Here is a 21,789-nt window from a genome sequence, read left to right on the forward strand (position 1 = left end):
AATTGACAAATTAAGTTTCCAATACACACTTCAATTTTTATCACTTGGCCGCTGAAACCAGTCCTTTCCTCCATACACGCTAAATAGCATTGATGGCTGAATATCCTCTGCCAACTATTGTATTCTGACAGCCGGAACCCACAGTGCAGTCACTGTTCACACAATTTTCTTCCTGGCTACTTCAACTTTTCAATCAATGTTTGTTGATCCAGATGTTGCCGAAAGGCCACTCATAATTAGAATTGCAGCCTCAGTTCTAATGCCGCGTACACACCATCACTTTATGTGATGAAAAAAAACGACACTTTCTGTGAAGTAAAAAATGACGTTTTTGAAACTTCAATTTTCAAAGACGAAGTTGCCTACACACCATCGTTTTCTCACAATGATCTTGCAAAGTGAGGTTACGTTCCACCACGTTTTACCATTGAAGCTTACTTCATAAGTAGCTTCTGGGCATGCGTGGATGAAAAAACGTCTTAGAAAACGACGCTTTTTGCTACACACGGTCAATTTCTGTGAAGTAAAAAGTGCACTTTTGAAAAACGACACATAAAATTGAAGCATGCTTCAATTTTTTTTGGTCGTTTTTTACAAGACATAAAACAACGTTTTCCCCCACACATGGTCAATTAAAGTGACGTTTTTAAAAACGTCGTTTTTTTTCATCACATAAAGTGATGGTGTGTACGCGGCATAACAGTGTATGGCCAGCTTGTTTTATATAAAGATGCAATTCATTATTCTTAAAGGAATACACAACGGAATTAAAGGATTCTTTGTTTTGTATATCAGCTCAGCTTTTGGGAAAATTTGATTATTGAAAAATTGGCTGTTCCCTGATAGAGATGTAGGACAGAATATATATGTATATATCTTTATCTCTCTCTCTCTAAAATATCCAATGTCATACCCATTTTCTGAGCTTGTTGACCTATTTTTTTTAACTCTTAATTCCTGTATCTTAGCATCTTCGGTCGACCATGAGGTTCTTTCATAATTAAAGCTCTTGCTGGTAAGGAAACAAAACAGCATCTTTCCCACTGGCAAGGATTTCTGTTTTTCTACTTTTCACCAGCACAATAATGGACCAACAAGTCCATAAGTTCACCTGCAGGGACAAAACTAGGTCTGGCATCTACCATTGTCACTTGTATATACACATTGTACATATACACCTGTTGTTACTATTACCAGCAGCTCATAGCTGTTTAATATTATCTACCCGCACTTTCTTATCAGTTTGAGCATATAACCAATAGAGATTTCTAATGAGTATAAATTACATTGCTAAATTGCATTGACTATCACACAGTCATTTTTTTATGAAGTTTCTTAATAATCTGTCACATAATTTACAAACAGTAAAAAAAAGAAACACAATACTTAATCTGTTGCATTTTGGTTCAGTCATAATACATTAAATAGGGCACATATATGCTTCCTTCACTTTCCTGAGTAGATCAATGAGTCCTTCTTGATTATTCTCTGATGGCTATGAAGCAGATTTGTGTTCCAAAATTTTCACCGTCTCGAACATGAGAGAAAAATTTCTCAGGATGGCAGGAGGTGCAAAGTGTGACATTTTGGCTCTTGTCTGCAATGGTGTCATCTTGAATATTATGAGGCAGAATGCCACCACGTTCCAGGAGAATACTATGAATAAAACATAATAATCACGTATGTAAAGGTTTAATATGTTTCCATGAAAAAAAATTCTTAGAGTTCCTATTACCATATGTTGATAGGGATGGGGGGGGGGGGTGAACCAGGGAAGATTAAATATAAGCAGTGTATCTTTAGCTTTACCCATAGGCGCTTGGCCCCTTAGTTCCACTTAAGGGAACTCTTAAGCCATCAACATACTAAGACATTTTGGACAATTTGATGCTCCCAACTTTGTGGGAACAGTTTGGGGATGGACCCCTCCTGTCCCTAAATGACTTCGCACCAGTGCACAAAGCAAGGTCCATAAGGACATGGATGAGTTAGTGAGTTTGGGGTGGAGGAACTTGACTGGCCTGCACAGAGTCCTGACCTCAACCTGATAGAACACCTTTGGGATGAATTAGAGCAGAGACTGCAAGCCAGGCCTTCTTGCCCACATCAGTGCCTGACCTCACAAATGCGCTTCTAAAAGAATGGTCAAACATTCCCATCCTACGTCCCCCTCATGGCTGAGTGCATGGTAGTTTCATGGAATGTGAGGGGACTGAATTCAGCAGTCAAGCGCTCTCTGGTACTTAATTATTTGAGAAAGCTACATCCTCAGGTGTGTTTCCTTCAGGAGACACATCTTGTGGGATCCCGAATCTGAGTCTGAAGCGGGCGTGGGTCGGTGCGCACTATCATGCTCCCTACTCTAACTACACCAGAGGAGTTAGTATTCTGGTGCACAGATCCCTGCCCTTTCGGCTTTTGGATGTGAAGCTTGACTCGGGGGGCAGATATGTGCTTCTGCACGCTCTGATCTCAGAGGTCCCCTTTGTGGTGGTATGGGTGTATCTGCCTCCCCCAGCTGATTTAGATGTTCTACACTCACTTATGCAGCAGGCTACGATGTACAATGTTGAAAATGTCCTGGTTATCAGTGACTTTAACTTGGTTCCATCTAGGGATCTGGACAGACTCCATGCCTCTGGACCCCAGCAACATGGTCTTGCCAATTGGGCGACTGCCTTTCATATGACGGACATTTGGCGTCATCTTCATCCCTCTAACAGGGAATATACCTGCCTCTCTAGCACTTATCGGACCATGTCCTGCATTGACCTGTCGTTTTCCTCCCCCGCTCTTGTACGGAGGGTAGTCAGTGCTGAAATCCTCTCTAAGGGTATCTCGGATCATGCTCCGATATCTGTTACTATCCAGCTTTCTCAGATAGTGGGCGTTCGGCTGTGGAGGCTGTCCAGGTACTGGATTATGGACCCTGAGATACAGGTAGAGATGCCGGAGGCCCTTTGTACCTTTTGGATGAATAATGAGGACACTATTTCCCCCCTGACTGAGTGGGCCGCTTTTAAATCCTGACTCAGAGGAGAGTATATGGCTCGGATAGCGGTGCGCAGGCAGGAATCCATGCAGTCTCTGAGAGATCTTGAAGAACGGGCGAAATTATGAGAGGCAGCATATATGCGGTCTCCTGACTCGGATCATTATGTGATCTGGCAAGATGCCCTGAGGGACTTGTCCCTGCTTAGGGTAGACCTTAGTAAGAAATCTATGCTTGAGAGTGCTCAGAGGGTTTTTGAATACGGGGACAAGAATGGTAAGCTGCTGGCTTGGCTTGCCAGGGGGCAGCATCCTGTGACTCATGTTGGTAGACTACGGAATCGGGATGGTGGGCTGCTGACATCATCCACGGACATTGGTGCCAGGTTTCTGAAATACTATCAAGCTCTTTACTCTTCTAAGGCGTGCTATGACTGCTCTGATCTGCTTCGGTACTTAGACCAGGTTTCCCTCCCCTCCTTAGACAAAGAGAAATGTGCTATGTTGGATGCAGATGTCTCCCTGGAAGAGGTGCAGGGAGCCTTGGCCTCCATGCAGTCCGGGAAGACCCCTGGACCGGATGGGATACCCGTCGAGTTCTACTCGGCCTACCAGGAGCTTCTTGCTCCCAGGCTTACCTCAATGTTACAGCATTTTTATAATCTAGAATCCCTCCCAGAATCTATGTCTGAGGCAGTAGTGGTGTTGGTGCCCAAGCCTGGTAAGGACCCTGAGGAATGTGCCTCATATAGGCCTATTTCCTTGATTAATGCGGATGCCAAGATCCTCGCAAAAATGTTGGCTATCAGACTTGGTAAAGTGATTGAGGACCTTGTTCAAGTAGTTTAGACTGGGTTTATGCCGGGCAAGGGCACTGACATCAATATCCGGCGCCTTTTCCTGAATTTGGCCACATCCCATGAAAACGGGGGAACTAGGGTCATAGCCTCTCTCGACGCAGAGAAGGCTTTTGATTCTGTAGAATGGGAGTATCTTTGGGAGGTGCTAAAGAGGTTCAGTGTAGGGCCTAAATTCCTCAGGTGGCTAGGTATGCTCTATAGGACCCCTAGAGCTAGGATCCGGATAAACAATTTTTTGTCTGACTACTTTCTCCTCCGGAGGGGGACCCGACAGGGATGCCCCCTGTCGCCTAGTTTGTTGACCCTGGAACCCCTTGCGGTCCTGGTCAGGGACTCGGGTCGCATTGAGGGACTCCGGGTCGGCCCTCTGGAGGAGAAGATTTATTTATACGCGGATGACACCCTTCTGTACTTACATGATGTGGTGGCTTCCCTGACTGCTGCCCTTGAAATCTTTGACGAGTTTGGCAAGTTCTCTGGGATATGTATTAATTGGACTAAATCTGTCCTGGACGTGAGAGCTAGAGACATGGCCCCCCAGACTGCGTTGCAGTGGGTTGAAGAGTTTACATATTTAGGGATTAGGATCTCTCTGGATCTTCAGTCCTTCCATCGCCTTAATCTGCAACCGGTTTTTGAATGCCTTAGGGACCACTGTTCCCGATGGTCCAATTTACCGCTTAATCTTTTAGGACGTATTAACGTTTTGAAAATGATATACCTACCAAAGTTTACTTATATTTTTAGGAATTGCCTTGTGTGGATCTCCCCTTCATTTTTTAAAGAGTTGGATGGCTGTATTGGCTCTTTTCTGTGGCAGGGGTCATCATGGGAAGACAGTTTTGAGGATAGCTACAAATTAGTGATATCATCTAGAGATAAACTGATACAGACGAAATTCTTGCATAGGGTATACTTTATGCCTCAGAGGCTGCATGGAATATATCCGCAACGCTCTCCTAACTGCCCCCAAAGCCATTCTCCTGATGCTACATATGTCCATATGTTTTGGGCCTGCCCCAAACTCATAGACTATTGGGCTGCCATTTTCGATTTTATTAATGTCCGTCTGCATTTGGATATCTCGGTTTCTGCTGCTTTGGCCTTGCTGGGGATACATGATAATGACCAGAGCCCAGATATACTAAACTTCTATTATCAATGTTACTCTTTTATGCCAAAAAAGTGATTCTGTTCAAATGGAATTCCAGGGCACCGCCTACAGTAGGGGCCTGGATGGACTTGGTTAATGCTGTATTGCCTTTGTACAAATTGACATACATGAACAGAGGGTGCCCACTGAAGAATGAGTGTGTGTGGGGCCCTTGGATTGACCCCACTTGATCCTGAGCCTATAGGGGTCCTCCTCTATGTAGCTGCTGGCTGCAGGATTCCTCCTCTCCCCTCCCCCCTCTTCCCTTCATTTCCTTGGCTGTATTTTGTTGTTTGTTTCTAGAATAGATGTATACTCTTTGGCACACCCTGTGGGTTCTCTCCTGTCTCATGTACATTGTGTATCATATACTCGGTTTCTTTGCTACTTGTACTGTGTCATGTACCATTTTTGGATCAATAAAAAACAACCTTGTTGTTAAAAAAAAAAACATTCCCATAGACACACTCCTAAATCTTGTGGACAGCCCTCCCAGAAGAGTTGAAGCTGGTATAGCTGTAAAGGGTGGGCTAACTCAATATTGAACCCTACGGACTAAGACTGGGATGCCATTAAAGTTCATGTGAGTGTAAAGACAGGTGTCCCAATACTTTTGACAATATAGTATATTTGGATTTCTGTATTATGTATTACACATGACCAATTCAGCCCCAGCAAGCCAGAAGAGGTCTGAACTGTTGTGTGTCCTGCTGAGTTTTTAAGGAGAGATTGTTAAGAAAGATCTCCATCAAGTACACAGAATTATGCTTGCCATATACTGTACTGTATATATATATATATATATATATATATATATATATATATATATATATATATATATATATATATATATATATAATCACTAAGAACTGAACAATCCACTATTCCCTTTCATATGGAGTGACCTCTTCTTTGTCACTGGGCAGAAATGAGGCGCACCAAATCATCAATATCAAAATAGATTCCTACCAAAAACTTGGAATAATGGAAAGAGGAAAGCTTGTGTGTCAATTGTTCATGTTCCATACAGAACAGAAAACTGTTGCCTAAAACAATTATATTATCACCGTTTCACTATGGGTACCTAAGGGAGATACATTTCCTGTAACTTCCTTATGCTATAACTCCTACAAAATAGTGAAGGGACAAAATGCATTGGAAAAAGTTAAAGTCCAACCCGGAAAAGTAAAAATACTATTTTGCAGTGGGGCTGCACCCACAGTTCAAGGGTTAAATGCTCATGTATGCCTAGGAGCAGTGAAAAGTAGTTTCACATATCCAGTCCTCTGTACCCCCAACAGATGGTTCTCCCCCATGCTCCGACAGTGGATTTCTCTTCAGCATCTTCACATCCAGTGCAAGGCCATGGGAACCTACATTGGTATTGGTGACATCAGAGGATTTAAGACTGATAGAGTGTAGGGGAGAGGATGACACTGGGATCTGTCTAGCGGTAGAGAGGCATACGCTGGAGAGGAGGATTAGACTTCGATTTTCTGAGACCCCCAGACATAAACAAGCATTTAAGTGTGTGTATGCGTGTAGACCAGTGGTTCTAAATCTTTCTAGGGTCGGGACCCCTTAATAAAATGTCCCAATGTGTGGGGACCTCTAACAGTAAAATTATTTTCGTAGCGTGGGTTGTCAGTACCCAAGGCAAGATGAGTAATTTTGCGCCCCTAACCCACGGATATTTAGTCCTTTCCTCTTGTACAGTATTAAAAACCCTTATAGTACATTTTAGGATGTGCCACTCTTTCTCTTTCTTCTCCTTTCTTTCTCTTTTATCTCTCTCTATCCTAATTTCTTGTTTTTCTTTTCTCCATCCCTCTCGCTAGCCATCTTTCTAGCTTTTTCTCTTATTCTTTCTCTCCCTTTTTCATCTCCCTTCTGTGTATTCTCTATTTTTATTCCTTTTCTTACTCCTTGGTTGGGGGGGAATGGGATGAGTGGCAGTGCTGTTACTCACTGTGTCTCCAGGTCTGTGGTGTCTTGCAGCAATGACACCTATGCCAAAATCAGGATATGGGGTCTCCTCCAGCCCCTCCCACTTCACATTCCTCACCAGTCAGCTGACCTCTAGTCTGTGCCCCCCCCCCCCCCCCCATGCTGTAAAGTGGCTGAGTGGGTGGCTGCAGGCTCCAGGGACAGCCCTGATGGGCAGGCACAAAAAAGTTGGGAGAGCGGTGCGGGCTTCAGGAACAGCCCAGGATTTGGTGACCCCTGGCAAGTCATCATTTGACCCCCAGGTTGAGAACCACTGGTGTAGACCCACTGCAAGAGGGGATTTTTATTTTAAGTCCAGCTTTAAGGAAATAAAGGAGAAAGAATAGATTATATAAAACCAGAATCAATTACAGCTCTGCAAGCCAATTTAGCTCTACAGCAGTGTTATAATTCTGATTTTAAGAGGTGTAGAATTGCTGTTGCTGTGGATGGCTTTAGATAAATGGTTCTGTGTATAGAATTACACTCCTGTCGTACATTTACAGTGTTCCAATACTTTATTTAATTTACAGGATTAAATATATTGTGCTACATCCATAATGTATTTGAATTTAAAAGATTAATACATTGCAAGTACAGTGGGCTGTACTGGATGTACCACTAACTAAATAAAACATAGCACTCGGGGGAGCTCCTATCCATGAATATTTGACATAATAAGTAATGCAAGTTTAGTTAATTCCTCTACAGCCACAGTACACGACCCACTTACAGCATGTCCTCTCTAACCTTTCATACATAATACTACTCTGCAGAGAGCCTTTATACAGTATATGGTTTAGGAATAGATTTATCCAAATAGTCTTACGGCTTTCATTGAATTGTTTTATTTGTGTTAATTTTTTAAATTCTCTCTCCCTTTGTTCACTGTGTTATCCTCGGTAAATTCTGCTCAACTACTGCACATCCCATCCAGTACCGCTATCTTAATTTCTTACGTCATTGAGAGACAGCTTCCTTTTCCTGGTTGCTGGATCTGGCCCCCTAATAGCATACCGATGAGATGTGTGATATGAATATCCCAAAGGACTGCAGGTAGCTGGGACCAGTTACATACAGTTCTTTAAAAAGAAAAAGATTTATATATATATATATATATATATATATATATATATATATATGTGTGTGAAAGGAGTGAGGCGTGATATTATGGAAAGTGGAAAAAGAAAGTCAGGGTCTGCTTTTATGCTGGCCACTTTCACATTATAGGCTTACTGCCTGATCGCCAATCCTGCCAGGCTCCCTGTCCTCTTATATACTTTCCATTGACCATGCGGCTCCCGTATCACCCATAACTCAAAAAGTTGTACAGACACTGGGGCAGATTCACATAGAATCCGTGGCAGCGTAGCGTAAGCCATTTACACTACGCCGCCACAACTTACTGGAGCAAGTGCCGTATTCTCCAAGCACTTGCTCCGTAATTTGCGGCGGTGTAGTGTAAATGGCCCGGCATATGGCCGCATAATTCAAAGGGGGCGGCTTGTATTTAAATTAAGCGCGCCCCCGCGCCGATCGAACTGCGCATGCGCCGGCCGTAAAAATAGCCCAGTGCGCATTCTTCAGCTCATGACGGAAAACGTCAATGACGCCGACGTGAGCGTCATTGACGTAAAGTCGTATTCGCGACGTAAACGACGGAAAAAGACAAAGCTTACCGGACGCCATACTTAATATGGCATACGGCAGACTAGCGTAAGGTTACCCCTCATATAGCAGGGGTAACCTTACGCTTACGGAAACAACGTATATTTTTTTTATATATTGTGAAAGATAATGTTACGCCAAGTAAAATGATACCCAACATGTCACGCTTCAAAATTGCGCCCGCTCGTGGAATGGCGTAAACTTTTACCCTTAACCAGTTCCCGACCCCCGCATGTACATATACGTCCACAATATGGCACGTACAGGCACATGGGCGTACATGTACGTCCTCGCCTGTTAGCGGGTGGGGGGTCCGATCGGGACCCCCCCCGCTACATGCGGAGGTCGGGTCCGCTCGGGGAGCGATCCGGGACCACGGCGCGGCTATTTGTTTATAGCCGCTCCGTCGCGACCGCTCCCCGGAGCTGAGGAACGGGGAGAGCCGTGTGTAAACACGGCTTCCCCGTGCTTCACTGTGTCGGCGCATCGATCGCGTCATTCCCTTTATAGGGAAGACACGATCGATGACGTCATTCCTACAGCCACACCCCCCTACAGTTGTAAACACATACTAGGTGCACCCTAACTCCTACAGCGCCACCTGTGGTTAACTCCCAAACTGCAACTGTCATTTTCACAATAAAGAATGCAATTTAAATGCATTTTTTGCTGTGAAAATGACAATGGTTCCAAAAATGTGTCAAAATTGTCCGAAGTGTCCGCCATAATGTCGCAGTCACGAAAAAAATTGCTGATCGCCGCCATTAGTAGTAAAAAAAAAAAAAATAATAAAAATGCAATAAAACTATCCCCTATTTTGTAAACGCTATAAATTTTGCGCAAACCAATCGATAAACGCTTATTGCGATTTTTTTTACTAAAAATAGGTAGAAGAATACGCATCGGCCTAAACTGAGGAAAAAAAATGTTTTTATATATGTTTTTGGGGGATATTTATTACAGCAAAAAGTAAAAAATATTGCATTTTTTTCAAAATTGTCGCTCTATTTTTGTTTATAGCGCAAAAACTAAAAACCGCAGATGTGATCAAATACCACCAAAAGAAAGCTCTATTTGTGGGGGGAAAAAGGACGCCAATTTTGTTTGGGAGCCACGTCGCACGACCGCGCAATTGTCTGTTAAAGCGACGCAGTACCGAACTGTAAAAACACCTTGGGTCTTTAGGCTGCATATTGGTCCGGGGCTTAACTGGTTAAAAATCTCCATAGGTGACATTCAAAAAATTCTATAGGTTGCATCTTTTGAGCTACAGAGGAGGTCTAGGGCTAGAATTATTGCCCTCGCTCTAACGATCGCGGTGATACCTCACTTGTGTAGTTTGAACACTGTTTTCATATGCGGGCGCTACTCACGTATGTGTTCGCTTCTGGGCGCGAGCTCGTCGGGACGGGGCGATTTAAAAAAAATGGCCAAAATAAATCTTTGTGTGCATGGCTCGATTTAGGGCCCATTCACATTGGCTGCCAAGGGGCACTAAAGGCGGGGGTAGATATGCAGCCACTCAGGGCTGTACACATGCCATGATGCTCTGCTGGGTGCACCAAAGAAAACAGCACATTGCTGCCACTGAGGGTGTTTCATTTAAGTGTGTTGGGGTGTGCCACAACTGCTATCAATTGCATATAATGTGTGTTGTGGCAGCACGGTGGTCTGGCATTTACAGGGTTAAAACAGGCTGTGAAGAGGTGACATATCACCTCCTCCCTACCTGTCAAATGCCTCCAAAAAAGGTAGTAGTCAATTCCAGTGGCGGCCCGTCCATAGGGGGCGCCCGGGCGCGGCCCCCTCCTGTAGTCATAAAAGAAAAACGGGCCCTTTAAGGCTTTTAAAATGTTGTTCTGCAGCGCCGCGCAAATAACATACACTCATGGATTGCATGAGTGTATGTTATTGTGGCCAGCCTATTCAGATAACCGGACATTGGGCGCCGGCTATCTGAATAACGGCAGCTGATTGGCTGTGCGGAAGTGCCTATCAGAGCCGCTGGCTCTGATAGGCATTCCGAGTACAGCCCTTCAGCTCCCGGATGTCTTATCCTCGGAACGTAGGCTGGCTACATCCCTTGGATAAGACTGAAGGCCGTCTCAGCCAATCAGGTTCACTGATTCTGGTTATCAGTAACCTGATTGGCTGAAGCGTCATCGAGGGCGGCAGAAGACATCGAGGGACCGTGGAAGGAGGATGGTGAACCCCAGAAAGGTAAGTGCTGGGCGGGGGGGGGGGGCAATCTGACTTGCAGCATTTTACAGGGCACAGTGGGGACAATTGATGTGGGCACAGTGGGGACAATTGATGTGGGCACAGTGGGGACAATTGATGTGGGCACAGTGGGGGACAATTGATGTGGGCACAGTGGGGACAATTGATGTGGGCACAGTGGCTACAATTGATGTGGGCACAGTGGGGACAATTGATGTGGGCACAGTGGGGACAATTGATGTGGGCACAGTGGCGACAATTGATGTGGGCACAGTGGCGACAACTGATGTGGGCACAGTGGTAACAATTGATGGCATGGCACAGTGGCTGCGTTTGATGGCACAGTGGCTGCGTTTGGCATGGCACAGTGGTGACAATTGATGGGCACAGTGGTGACAATTGATGGCACAGTGGCTGCGTTTGATGGCACAGTGGCTGCGTTTGGCATGGCACAGTGGCTGCATTTGGCATGGCACAGTGGCAACAATTGATGGCACAGTGGCGACAATTGATGGCACAGTGGCGACAATAGATGGCATGGCACAGTGGCTGCATTTGATGGGCACAGTGGCTGCCTTTGATGGGAACAGTGGCTGCCTTTGATAGGCACAGTGAGGCTGCAATTGTCTTTTTTTTTTCATTTGTTTGCTCCCCCCCCCCCCCCAAAATTTTGAGCACCAGCCGCCACTGTTCAATTCCAATACTTGTCTGTCCTCTGGAACCGCTGTACTGACAGACTACAAGGTGCAGTCGTCACTTTTCACAGTGTGGGTCATGACCACTAGCCGAGAGTCCTCTACCTCAGCTTTCCCCCTTTTTATACCACAGGTGGGCCGGCTGGGACCAAAAAGCCCAGAAACTGAGCACACATAACTTAAACATAACTTCTCCCCCTCTCTTCTGCCATTTTTGTAACTTTTTTTTGGGAGGGGGGGGGAGACCAGGAACCAGGTTTTGACAAGTACCCATTTCCACTTCCTTCTCAGTTTGCTTTGAAAGTTTGCCCCCTCCCCTTTCCTTGCAGCCTTCTAGGACACTTCAGAGGTCACAGGAGACTGTGGCCCATTTAAAAAAAAAAGACCAGCGCATTTTGCGCATGTACAGTAGGAAACCAGTTGCGAAGCCACAAGGCGGAGCCAGCATCCAATAGCCGATTGAAGAAGTGGCTCAGGTGCAGTCGTCACTTTTCACAGTGTGGGTCATGACCACTAGCCGAGAGTCCTGGACCTCAGCCTGCCCCCTTTTTATACCACAGGTGGGCCGGCTGGGACCAAAAAGCACAGAAACTGAGCACACATAACTTAAAGAGGAGCTCCACCCAAAAGGGGAAGCTCCGCTTTTCTGCCTTCTCCCCCTCTCTGCTGCCATTTTTGTAACTTTTTTTTTGGGAGGGGGGGGGGAGACCGGGAACCAGGTTTTGACAGGTACCCATTTCCACTTCCTTCTCAGTTTCTTTTGAAAGTTCCCCCCCCCCCTTTTCCCTGCAGCCTTCTAGGACACTTCACAGGTCACAGGAGACTGTGGCCCATTTAAAAAAAAAATACCAGCGCATTTCGCGCATGTACAGTAGGAAACCAGTTGCGAAGCCGCAAGGCGGAGACAGCATCCGACGATAGCCGATTGAAGAAGTGGCTCGGGTGAGGATACCGATGCCTGGACAGGTAAGTTCCCTAATATTGAAAAAAGTCAGCAGCTACAGTATTTGCAGCTGCTGGCTTTAAAATGTTTTCTGAAGAAGCCTGGAGCTCCTCTTGAACCCTTTCCCCCAGCCTGGGCCAGCCTCTAACGAAGGCAGACATATTACAACCTCCCTATGTGTGGGCTGAATGAGAGAAATCTAATAGATTCCTCCATCCACACTAAACAGCATGGATTAAGGAATCCCCCCTGCCAGCTATTCCACAGCCAGCAGGACCAGCCTCTGCTGAATATCTGAGAACTGACTGCATCTGATTTTCCACCCGATTCTCTTCTTAAAATTTGAGAATTCTCAGAATTTGAAAATAAAAACGACTCTTGAGTCTGGTGGTGTTAGCAGGGCCACCCACAGCTTAGATTTTGCCTAATTCAGCATGAATTTGATGACATTGTACAGCCATCTTAAAATAGAAAATAATCAGTACCGTATATACTCGAGTATAAGCTGAGATTTTCAGCCCTTTTTTGGGCTGAAAATGCCCCCCTCGGCTTATACTTGAGTCAGTGTACCTAAAATTATTGAGAGGCTGCGGGCTTCCATCATTTAAAACTTGCGGTCTCCTGGTCCCTTCCATGATAGGCGGAACTCTGTCTGCTGAGAAACGCCTATCATGAACATTCCCTCATCCTCACCCATCCCAGCAGACACTGTGTTCCACCAATCACGGACCCCTTTTCATCCTCGGACAAAAGGACGTCCGTGAGTGGCGGAACACTGAACACAGTGTCTGCTGGGAAACTGAGTCCGAGGATGAGAGAACGTCCGTGATACGCGGAACTGTGTCTACTGAGAAATGCCTATCACGGAAGGGACCAGGAGAAGACTGTGAGATTTAAACAATGAATGGACGCCTGCAGCCTCTCAATTTCAGGTACACTGACAACAGGCACAGTGAGGATGGGCACAGTGAGGATGGGCACAGTGAGGATGGGCACAGTGAGGATTGGCACAGTGAGGGTGGGCACAGTGAGGGTGGGCACAGTGTCAAATTGGCACAGTGAGGTTGCAATGGGTACATTGAGGCGTGCAAATGGGCATTGTTGATCCTCATTTCTGCTTACAGTAGCTGCATTCTCACCCTCGGCTTATACACGAGACAATATGTTTTCCCATTTTTTTGTGGTAAAATTAGGTACCTCGGCTTATACTCAGGTTGGCTTATACTCGAGTATATACGGTAATCAAATAAATTGATACGTATACCTCTCATAAACTTAGTAAAAAGACTCTTTAGTAATAGAGAACATAATCTAAAACCTAAGGCCCCGTACACACGTCCGAGGAACTCGACGGGCAAAACTCATCGTTTTGCTCGTCGAGTTCTGTGTGAAGCCGCCGAGGATCTCGGCGAGCCAACTTTCCTCATTGAACAACGAGGAAATAAAGAACATGTTCTCTATTTGGCTCGACGAGGAACTCGTCGGCTTCCTCGGCCGAAAGTGTACACACGGCCGGGTTTCTCGGCAGAATTCAGCTCCGATCGAGTTTCTGGCTGAATTCTGCCGAGAAACTCAGTCGTGTGTACGGGGCCAGACAGTTTGCAAAAGATTGCAAGGTCTATTGAATTATGTGAACTTTTTACTTATTAAAAAGCAAGGTCTTGTCTTTATCAGTTAATGTAATCTTCAGACTTGTATACAATGAGAAGGAAAGCAAAGCCAAGAAATGACAGAACCCAAGAAACACTGTACTACATGCACAGAGAGCTAAATTAAGTGGTCAGCCTAGGAAGTGAGATTTACTTAGGAACGCTCTATGAATATATATATATATATATATATATATATATATATATATATATATATATATATATATATATATATGTGTGCAGTAAAAATTACACATTACTAGAACACAATCTTGCTTTCACCTTTAACATTCTGTTATTTTAGGAACTACTGTGCAACAGATAATGTATAAATCATACAGGAAAATAATCTACACAACTGCAGAAAAAATAATTCTTATCACTACTGTAGCATTTATTGCGCACATGGTATAAAAGTAAACATTTGGTTTAATGTATTTTATTAGGGAAAGCATTAGAGTACATTGTTGAAAGAAAAATTGGGCTTACCGAGTAGCTCTTCTGATATCAACATATGGTCTTGGGGACTCAATCTGTCGGACACATTGTGGGTCTATGTCATGAAAAGCTCTGGCTTCTTCCCGTTTTAGGGTAAAGCAGCATGGACCCACTGATGGTCCCAGAACAACCAGTATATCCTTCATATCACATTGGTACTCAGATACCATGGTGTTTACTGTGGCCATTGAAACTCCTAGCAGTGTCCCTTTCCAGCCTGCCAAAAGACACCATATTTGTACACATTTTAGAAAAAAGTTCATAAAAATAGTTGGAGGTAAATTACATTATGCGTACAACAGCTCAAATATCAATGACAGTAATACAAATGTTTTTGCACAAATACAAAAGTGTTGTTTTGAGACAATAGGAGCCTGAGATGAAAGGATTGAGTACTACACAATGTCCTTCAAGAAAATCATTGTGGTTCTTTGTAGACTGCTATTTTATTTTTCAATGATCACAAGTTTTTTTTTTATGGTGTACAGGTTTACATCTAAACCATTGGGCAAATAAGGCCAGATTCACATAGAGATACGACGATGTATCTTCTGATACACCGTCGTATCTCTGATTTACGTCGGTCGTATCTATGCGACTGATTCATAGAATCAGTTACGCATAGATATGCCTAAGATCCGACAGGTGTAACTGTGTTACACCATCGGATCTTAGGCTGCAATTCCAGGCCGGCCACTAGGTGGCGTTTCGCTTTATTTACGCGACGATTATGCAAATGAGGAGATACGCCGATTCCGAAACGAACGACCGCCTGGCGTTTTTTTTTTACGTCGTTTGCGTTCGGCTTTTTCCGGCGTATAGTTACCCCTGCTTCTATGAGGCGCAGACAATGTTAAGTATGGCCGTCGTTCCCCCGACGAAATTTGAATTTTTTACGTTGTTTGCCTAAGTTGTTCGCGCATACGGATGGACATAATTTACGTAAACGTCGAAACCAATGACGTCCTTGCGACGTCATTTGGAGCAATGCACGCTGGGAAAATTTCCGGACGGCGCATGCGCTATTCGATCGGCGCGGGAACGCGCCTGATTTGAATAGTACACTCCCCGTAGCCGCGGAATTTGAATTCCGCCGGGGGATTTACGATACGCCGCCGCAAGTTTTGAGGTAAGTGTTTTGTGAATTACCCACTTGCCTCAAAAACTTGCGGCGGCGGATCTTAAATCACATAGGTTACGCGGATCTAAAGATCCGCTAACCTATGTGAATCTGGCCCGTAGACTCTAGATGGAATTTTTAAGCACCACAACACACATGGTCATCTAAAAATAAGTATTTTATTTATACAAAGACATTAAAAGGAAAAATACTGTAAAGTTAAAAGCCCCCATTCACACTTGTAAGCATAGCCATGTGATTTGGAGGGTTTTAGTTTGTTTCATGTTTTTTGGGAGATTGTACAGGAGTAGAAGAACACTTTTTTTGACACCATAGACTTTTAAATAGGAACACCTAAAAAAACAAGCATAAACACACTTTTCTGGCACCCCCATTAAAGTCTATGGCCGCGTACACACGATTGGTCCATCTGGTGAGAATGGTCTGATGAACCGTTTTCACCGGTCCAAACCGATCGTGTGTGGGCCCCATCGGTTAGTTAACCTTTGGTCAAAAAAATAGGAACTTGCTTTAAAATTGAACCGATGGACGCCTAACCGATAGGTCAAAACCGATCGTTAGTATGCAAAAGCATCGGTTAAAAACCTGTGCATGCTCAGACTCAAGTCAACGCATTCTTGGAAGCATTGAACTTCATTTTTTTCAGCACGTCATTGTGTTTTACGTCACCGTGTTCTGACAAGTTCGGTTTATTAACCGATGGTGTGTAGGCACAACGGACCATCAGTCAGCTTCATCGGTTAACTTAAGACAACTGTCCTTCAGACCGTTCTCATCGGATGGACTGATCGTGTGTACGAGGCCTAAGAGGCCAAAAATGTACAATTCTGCCCCAAAGCATCTCATTTATTTTTTCAAGTTTCATATGACAGGGGATAAGCAAAAGAACACTCAGGTGTGAATGGATCCATTGAAAATAATGGGACTCCTCATCTTGGGTGGGGTCACGCTTCCAGAGTCATGCGACAAACGCAGAGGCGTGAAAAGGGTCTAATCAATAGCCCAACCTGAGTGTGAGAATGCGTGTCTTTACTCATCTTTATCCATTACAAAAGTAATTATTTTCATTGTGCACGAAACTGACATACATAAGGGTTATTTAATCTATGAGATTCCACACAAAGCATTCACTTATGAATTGCTGTCACTCTTGGTCGCAGCTAAGGCATGCCTTCAGTATATAAAACGACAGCACCGTGAAAGCTTACAGTGCCCTCTGTCGTCATGTCAGGCCCTGCACACGCTCATTTAGAAATGACTTGTTTTTCACTCCACAAGAAGCCTTCTAATAAAAAACATGTTTGTGTGCTCGTAATGGTCAAATTGGTTTAGCATCATTTTCAGCAGTAAAATGAAGATTACAGAAAAGTCATTAGTAATAGGCAGAAGCGTGTTTTGTTGGAAACAAACAAAGGCTCCAATACCGCCCATGTATTACCAAAAAATATAATTACCTAAACTCTGGTTGAGTCAGGACGTGTGTTATGCTAGGACTTTTCTGTTTTCTGGTCTTCAGAGGTTAAATATTTAGAGGAGGTGAGATAGAGAGGGCACACACCCCACTGCTATTCAGGAAATAAAACCACTTTTACAGGATATCTATTTTCCCAGCAATTGGATTCAAAGGAGCACTCACTACTAGGAACTGGTTTTAAAGAAACACTCTTTCAGACTTATTTACCCCCTTTTCCCCCAATATCCAAAATCATTTTCCTCTTCATTTAACATGTCATAAGCCGTTTTTGCTTTTCTTAGAAATGTTTACATTGAGATTTGGTTTCCCATGGTACATTGCTTCAATAATTGCCAGGACTGCTTCTGTTTATGAATAAGACACACTGAAACAATGGGAGGATGGGGAGGTCAAGAGCTCACTTCATTTTTAATTTTAATAAACCAATCAGACTTGATGTATCCATACTTTATCATTAAAAGGAGGAGTTACACTATGAGATCACAGTGCAGATCGGAATTTTGCTTTTCTAGTAATATTGTAATTTTATTGACTACAAACAAATCTAAGGCAGGGTTAAAGCAGTAGTAAACTCTGACCCCCCCCCCCCCCCCCCAAAAAAAAAACGTTTCCCCTGCAAGGCAATGTCATATTGTGCTAGTATGCATCGGTAAGAGACTCACCTTAGAACAAAGCCCTCACTGCTGACACAGCTTCCATCTTCACCGGTATTTCTTTTCAGGTTTGTGGGCTCCGGCCATCTGATTGGCTGAGCCACAATGATGTCACTTCCGCACATGTGCACAAGAGTAACTGTTTATGGCACAGACCTCTGAAGGAACGGCACAGTATGCTGTTCCTTCAGATGATGGAACCGGCTGCTCTGTGGAATATACAGTAGTCGTTTTACCTACAGGAAAGCTTTATTATAGGATTACGTGTAGGTAAAGAGGGCCAAGATGATTTTACTACCACTTTAAACATGAGATTTAGGGCCTGTGTTGACGGCTTTGTGTTAGTGGTGGACTTGTGTCTTTTTTCAACCTCACCTACTCTGTAACTATGTAGTGTACAATGGGATGCAAGTCTATTGGAATGCAAAACACATTTAAAGCATGTAAAATGCAGGTCAGAAGAATGATCTCATTAGTGTCTCAACCTGATGGCATCAACACAAGACCAAGTCTGTCAACACAGGCCCTTCAGAAAGATTGGTTCCCTGGTGTTCAGCGGGGACCTCATGAGATAGAACAAGCTCTTTCCCCCTCGTCTTCTCTTTCATGTTGCTATTGGATTTTGCAGCCTCCTTCTCCCCAAGCAACAGCCTGTACCCACATGCCACTACCCAGTAAATGCCATTGCTGTTCCCCACAATCAGCTTTCTCTTTCATATATTTTTTTTGTTGTTTAATGGGGGTTAATTATTCTGTCTAGTCTAGCTAGACATTGTGATTTGATTTGGTGGTATTGTGTATTTGGTTTGGTTTGTGTCTTTAAGGCTTTACCTATATTCTAAACTGGACACACAGAGGGTGACTTGGCCCCGCTCTCTTCTCCCTCCTCACTGGCTGTGATTGCCAACAGTGGGAGACAATAGCAATGGGGTGTAGATAGCTTGCTGGATGCAACCCAATACCTATGGAAGATCACACCCCTATATTCATGGAGAAACTGGCATCCTTGCACTTTTTTGGGGGGATTGGGTCTAACTTTATGCTGTTTATTAAAAATATAGCCCAGTTGAGAATGGCAAATATTCTCTAAAAAAGTGTACTATGTTAGTAATGAATTCGGTTTCTCCTAAGGTTATGGTTGGCCACAATCTGATTCAATGATGTAATCAGATGTATTTGTGTGTTATGTAATGTAAAATTATCTCATAGACATGCAGGGTGTATATCACAGGTAAGAAGATGGATAATGATAATATATATGTTTTTCTCCAGTTGGAGAAATACATAACTTTTTTTATATATATTCTTTGAATGTAAGGCTCCTTTCACACTAGCGGACCAATTTGGTCTGTCTGTCAGTTTTTTAGGCGGACCCAATCAGACCCTCCGGTCATCTCTATGGAGTGGTGGGTGTCAATGGGCATGTGTCCTTTGACACCCGCTGGCATCCAATCTAATCCTATCCGCTAAAAAAGAGACGAATGGGGAATCCAACAGAACAAATGGCAGTTGGGTGTAAACAGACAGGTGATAGAGGAGAGTGGTCTGTGTCTGTTTCTGCTCTGCATAGCGTAACAGACACAAACCAGCTATCCACCTGCTCAATGGGGATCAGCGGACAGATTTCCCACTGAGCAGGTGGACGTCGTTGGAGCCTGCCCCATGTGGAAGGGGCCTAAGGCATATTTATTGATTGATGTCCTTTCACTTGAATAAAAAAAGAAGGATTGGTAGTGATGTTACCTGAGTGGGCTGCTCCACAAGCTTTTTTTACTGGATCACAGAAAAGGATTGGAATACAGTCTGCACCAGGGGCAGCAATTGTAACTCCTTTCTGGTTGGTGATTATTCCATCATATCTTTCTGGTTCTGTTTTCCCAAGTATTTTCACAATCGCTGCATGGTCAACCTACAAGAAAAATAGACTTTTACACAACTGTTATTTTTTTTTCCTGTCCTGGACTTTCTACCTTGACCCTGAATCTGGTGTTTATTTTGTGTTACATTGTACGCCTTCTAGTATTTACAAAAATGAAATGGTCTCATTTATTAAAGTGTAAACGCTAACAACGACGTCTCTTATTTACTCCAATCATCTTGCTAGAAATCCTGTGAGCTGATAACTTCCTGGGTTCTCTGCCTATGATGACCATTTTCCACAATGGTTCTTAGCTATCACCACACCCTTCCATGTTATTGACAATAGAACAGGGGTGGGGTTCTTGTTTCTGCTATCCTGATACAGAAGGGTGAGTGGGCATTATCATAGGACAGGAAGTGTTTTACTGTCAGAATTAACAGGTGAAACTAAGAATAATAACGCCTGAAATAGGAAAACGAATACAGTCACCGCATCCAAGGCCTGGTAAGCTCTAATATATTACATTTTTGTTTTTGTGTTTAGATACACTTGGAAGTATATGGATAAATTACTGTCTTTAATGCTGTAACCTACTTTCTATATTTCTACATGGGTAAAATATTTGTCAGGCTTTTACAGGGTACATGTGCACTACATTCTGACCCAGTGGGATTTACAGTATGGTGCAAGCACACAATCACCAACACACATTTGTAGGATCAAACCACGCAGATCCGTCTTTATTTTCAAAGCTTTATTTGAAAAGTGATAGCTATATTTGGATTAATTGTATTGACACTTCCTTTTCTACTTTTCTATAAGCAGGTAGTTCTTAAAAAAAAAAAAAAAAAAAGTCTAAGATCAATCTGCTGTCTGACCAGCTTAATAATGGAACTACTGGAGTACCCTGACTGCGAATATAATAGGAAAGACCACTATGACATGGTAATTTTGTAGAAAATCTTTCTGTGCAGTGATAAAAAAAATGTATAACCCTCAAACATTATATATGAGAATAAAATGGCAATTGATGCAATTCTTTATGTCATGCGGTATTTGCGCACCGGTTTTTCAGATGCAATTTTTTTGCAAAAAATACAATTTAATGAATATAAAAAAAAAACACATACACACCACAATTGTATACCACAATTTTTTTGTAAAATATGAAAGATAATGTTACGCTGAGTAAATATTTACCCAACATGTCACGCTTCAAAATTGTGCAAGCTTGTGGAATGGCGAAAAAACTGCCGTACTTAAAAATCTCCATAGGCAACACTTTTTACGGGTTACCTGTTTAGAGTTACAGAGGAGGTCTAGGGCTAGAATTTTTGCTCTCGCTCCAACGTTTGTTGCAATATCTCATATGTGGTACTAACACTGTTTATATATGCGTGTGCAACTTATGTATGCGTTCGCTTCTCCCTGGCATCTCTTGTAATAGAAATAAGGATTACAGGTCTTCTTTATGGAGAGATCTGGGGTCAAAAAGACCCCAGATCTCTCCATTACCTTTAAAAACAAAAGATAAAAAAAAAATTGATCTTTTGCTTAAAATATTAAATAAAAGATTGATTACATCCGTCCTAAACCAAAAGTGAAACAATGACGTTGCTCCAATCATCCAAAGCTATAGAGGCGATCTGATCTCTATTTGCCTCTGACCAGCCAGGGGTACCATCAGATTGTTTCTCTGGAGCACCAGTAAAAACATTTAGCCTGAGAAACGCCGGCAAACTACGTTGGGGGGGTAAATGAAACATCCCCTCCCACCACTTCAAAAAGCGACCAGAGCGCTTACAGGAGAAAGTCAGCCACCATTGCGGTCGGCAAGTGGATAGTGAATGCTTTGTACTGCAGCTTGTCTTTAACCACATCACTACTGGGCACTTTCACACCCTTCCTTCCCAGACCAATTTTCAGCTTTCAGCGCTCTAGCACTTTCAATGAAAATTGCGCGGTCATGCTACGCTCTACCCAAATTACATTTTTAT

The 21,789-nt window shown here is 43.4% G+C and overlaps 1 protein-coding gene across 1 annotated transcript in view; it reads right to left on the reverse strand.

Annotated features, from left to right (window-relative positions):
• Window positions 1–652: 652 nt before the first annotated feature.
• LACC1 (laccase domain containing 1) overlaps window positions 653–21,789 on the reverse strand; it is a 40,907-nt gene continuing 19,770 nt past the window's right edge. Inside the window, exons 4-6 of the mRNA XM_040341290.1 lie at window positions 19,675–19,840; window positions 14,655–14,880; window positions 653–1,656 (exon numbers count right to left, since the gene is read on the reverse strand). Coding sequence (XP_040197224.1) covers window positions 1,482–1,656; window positions 14,655–14,880; window positions 19,675–19,840 — 567 coding nt within the window. The 3' untranslated portion in view covers window positions 653–1,481. The remainder of the gene's footprint in view (window positions 1,657–14,654; window positions 14,881–19,674; window positions 19,841–21,789) is intronic.

The sequence above is a fragment of the Rana temporaria genome, chromosome 2 (genome assembly GCF_905171775.1).
Source record: "Rana temporaria chromosome 2, aRanTem1.1, whole genome shotgun sequence".
NCBI classification, from domain to species: Eukaryota; Metazoa; Chordata; class Amphibia; order Anura; family Ranidae; genus Rana; species Rana temporaria.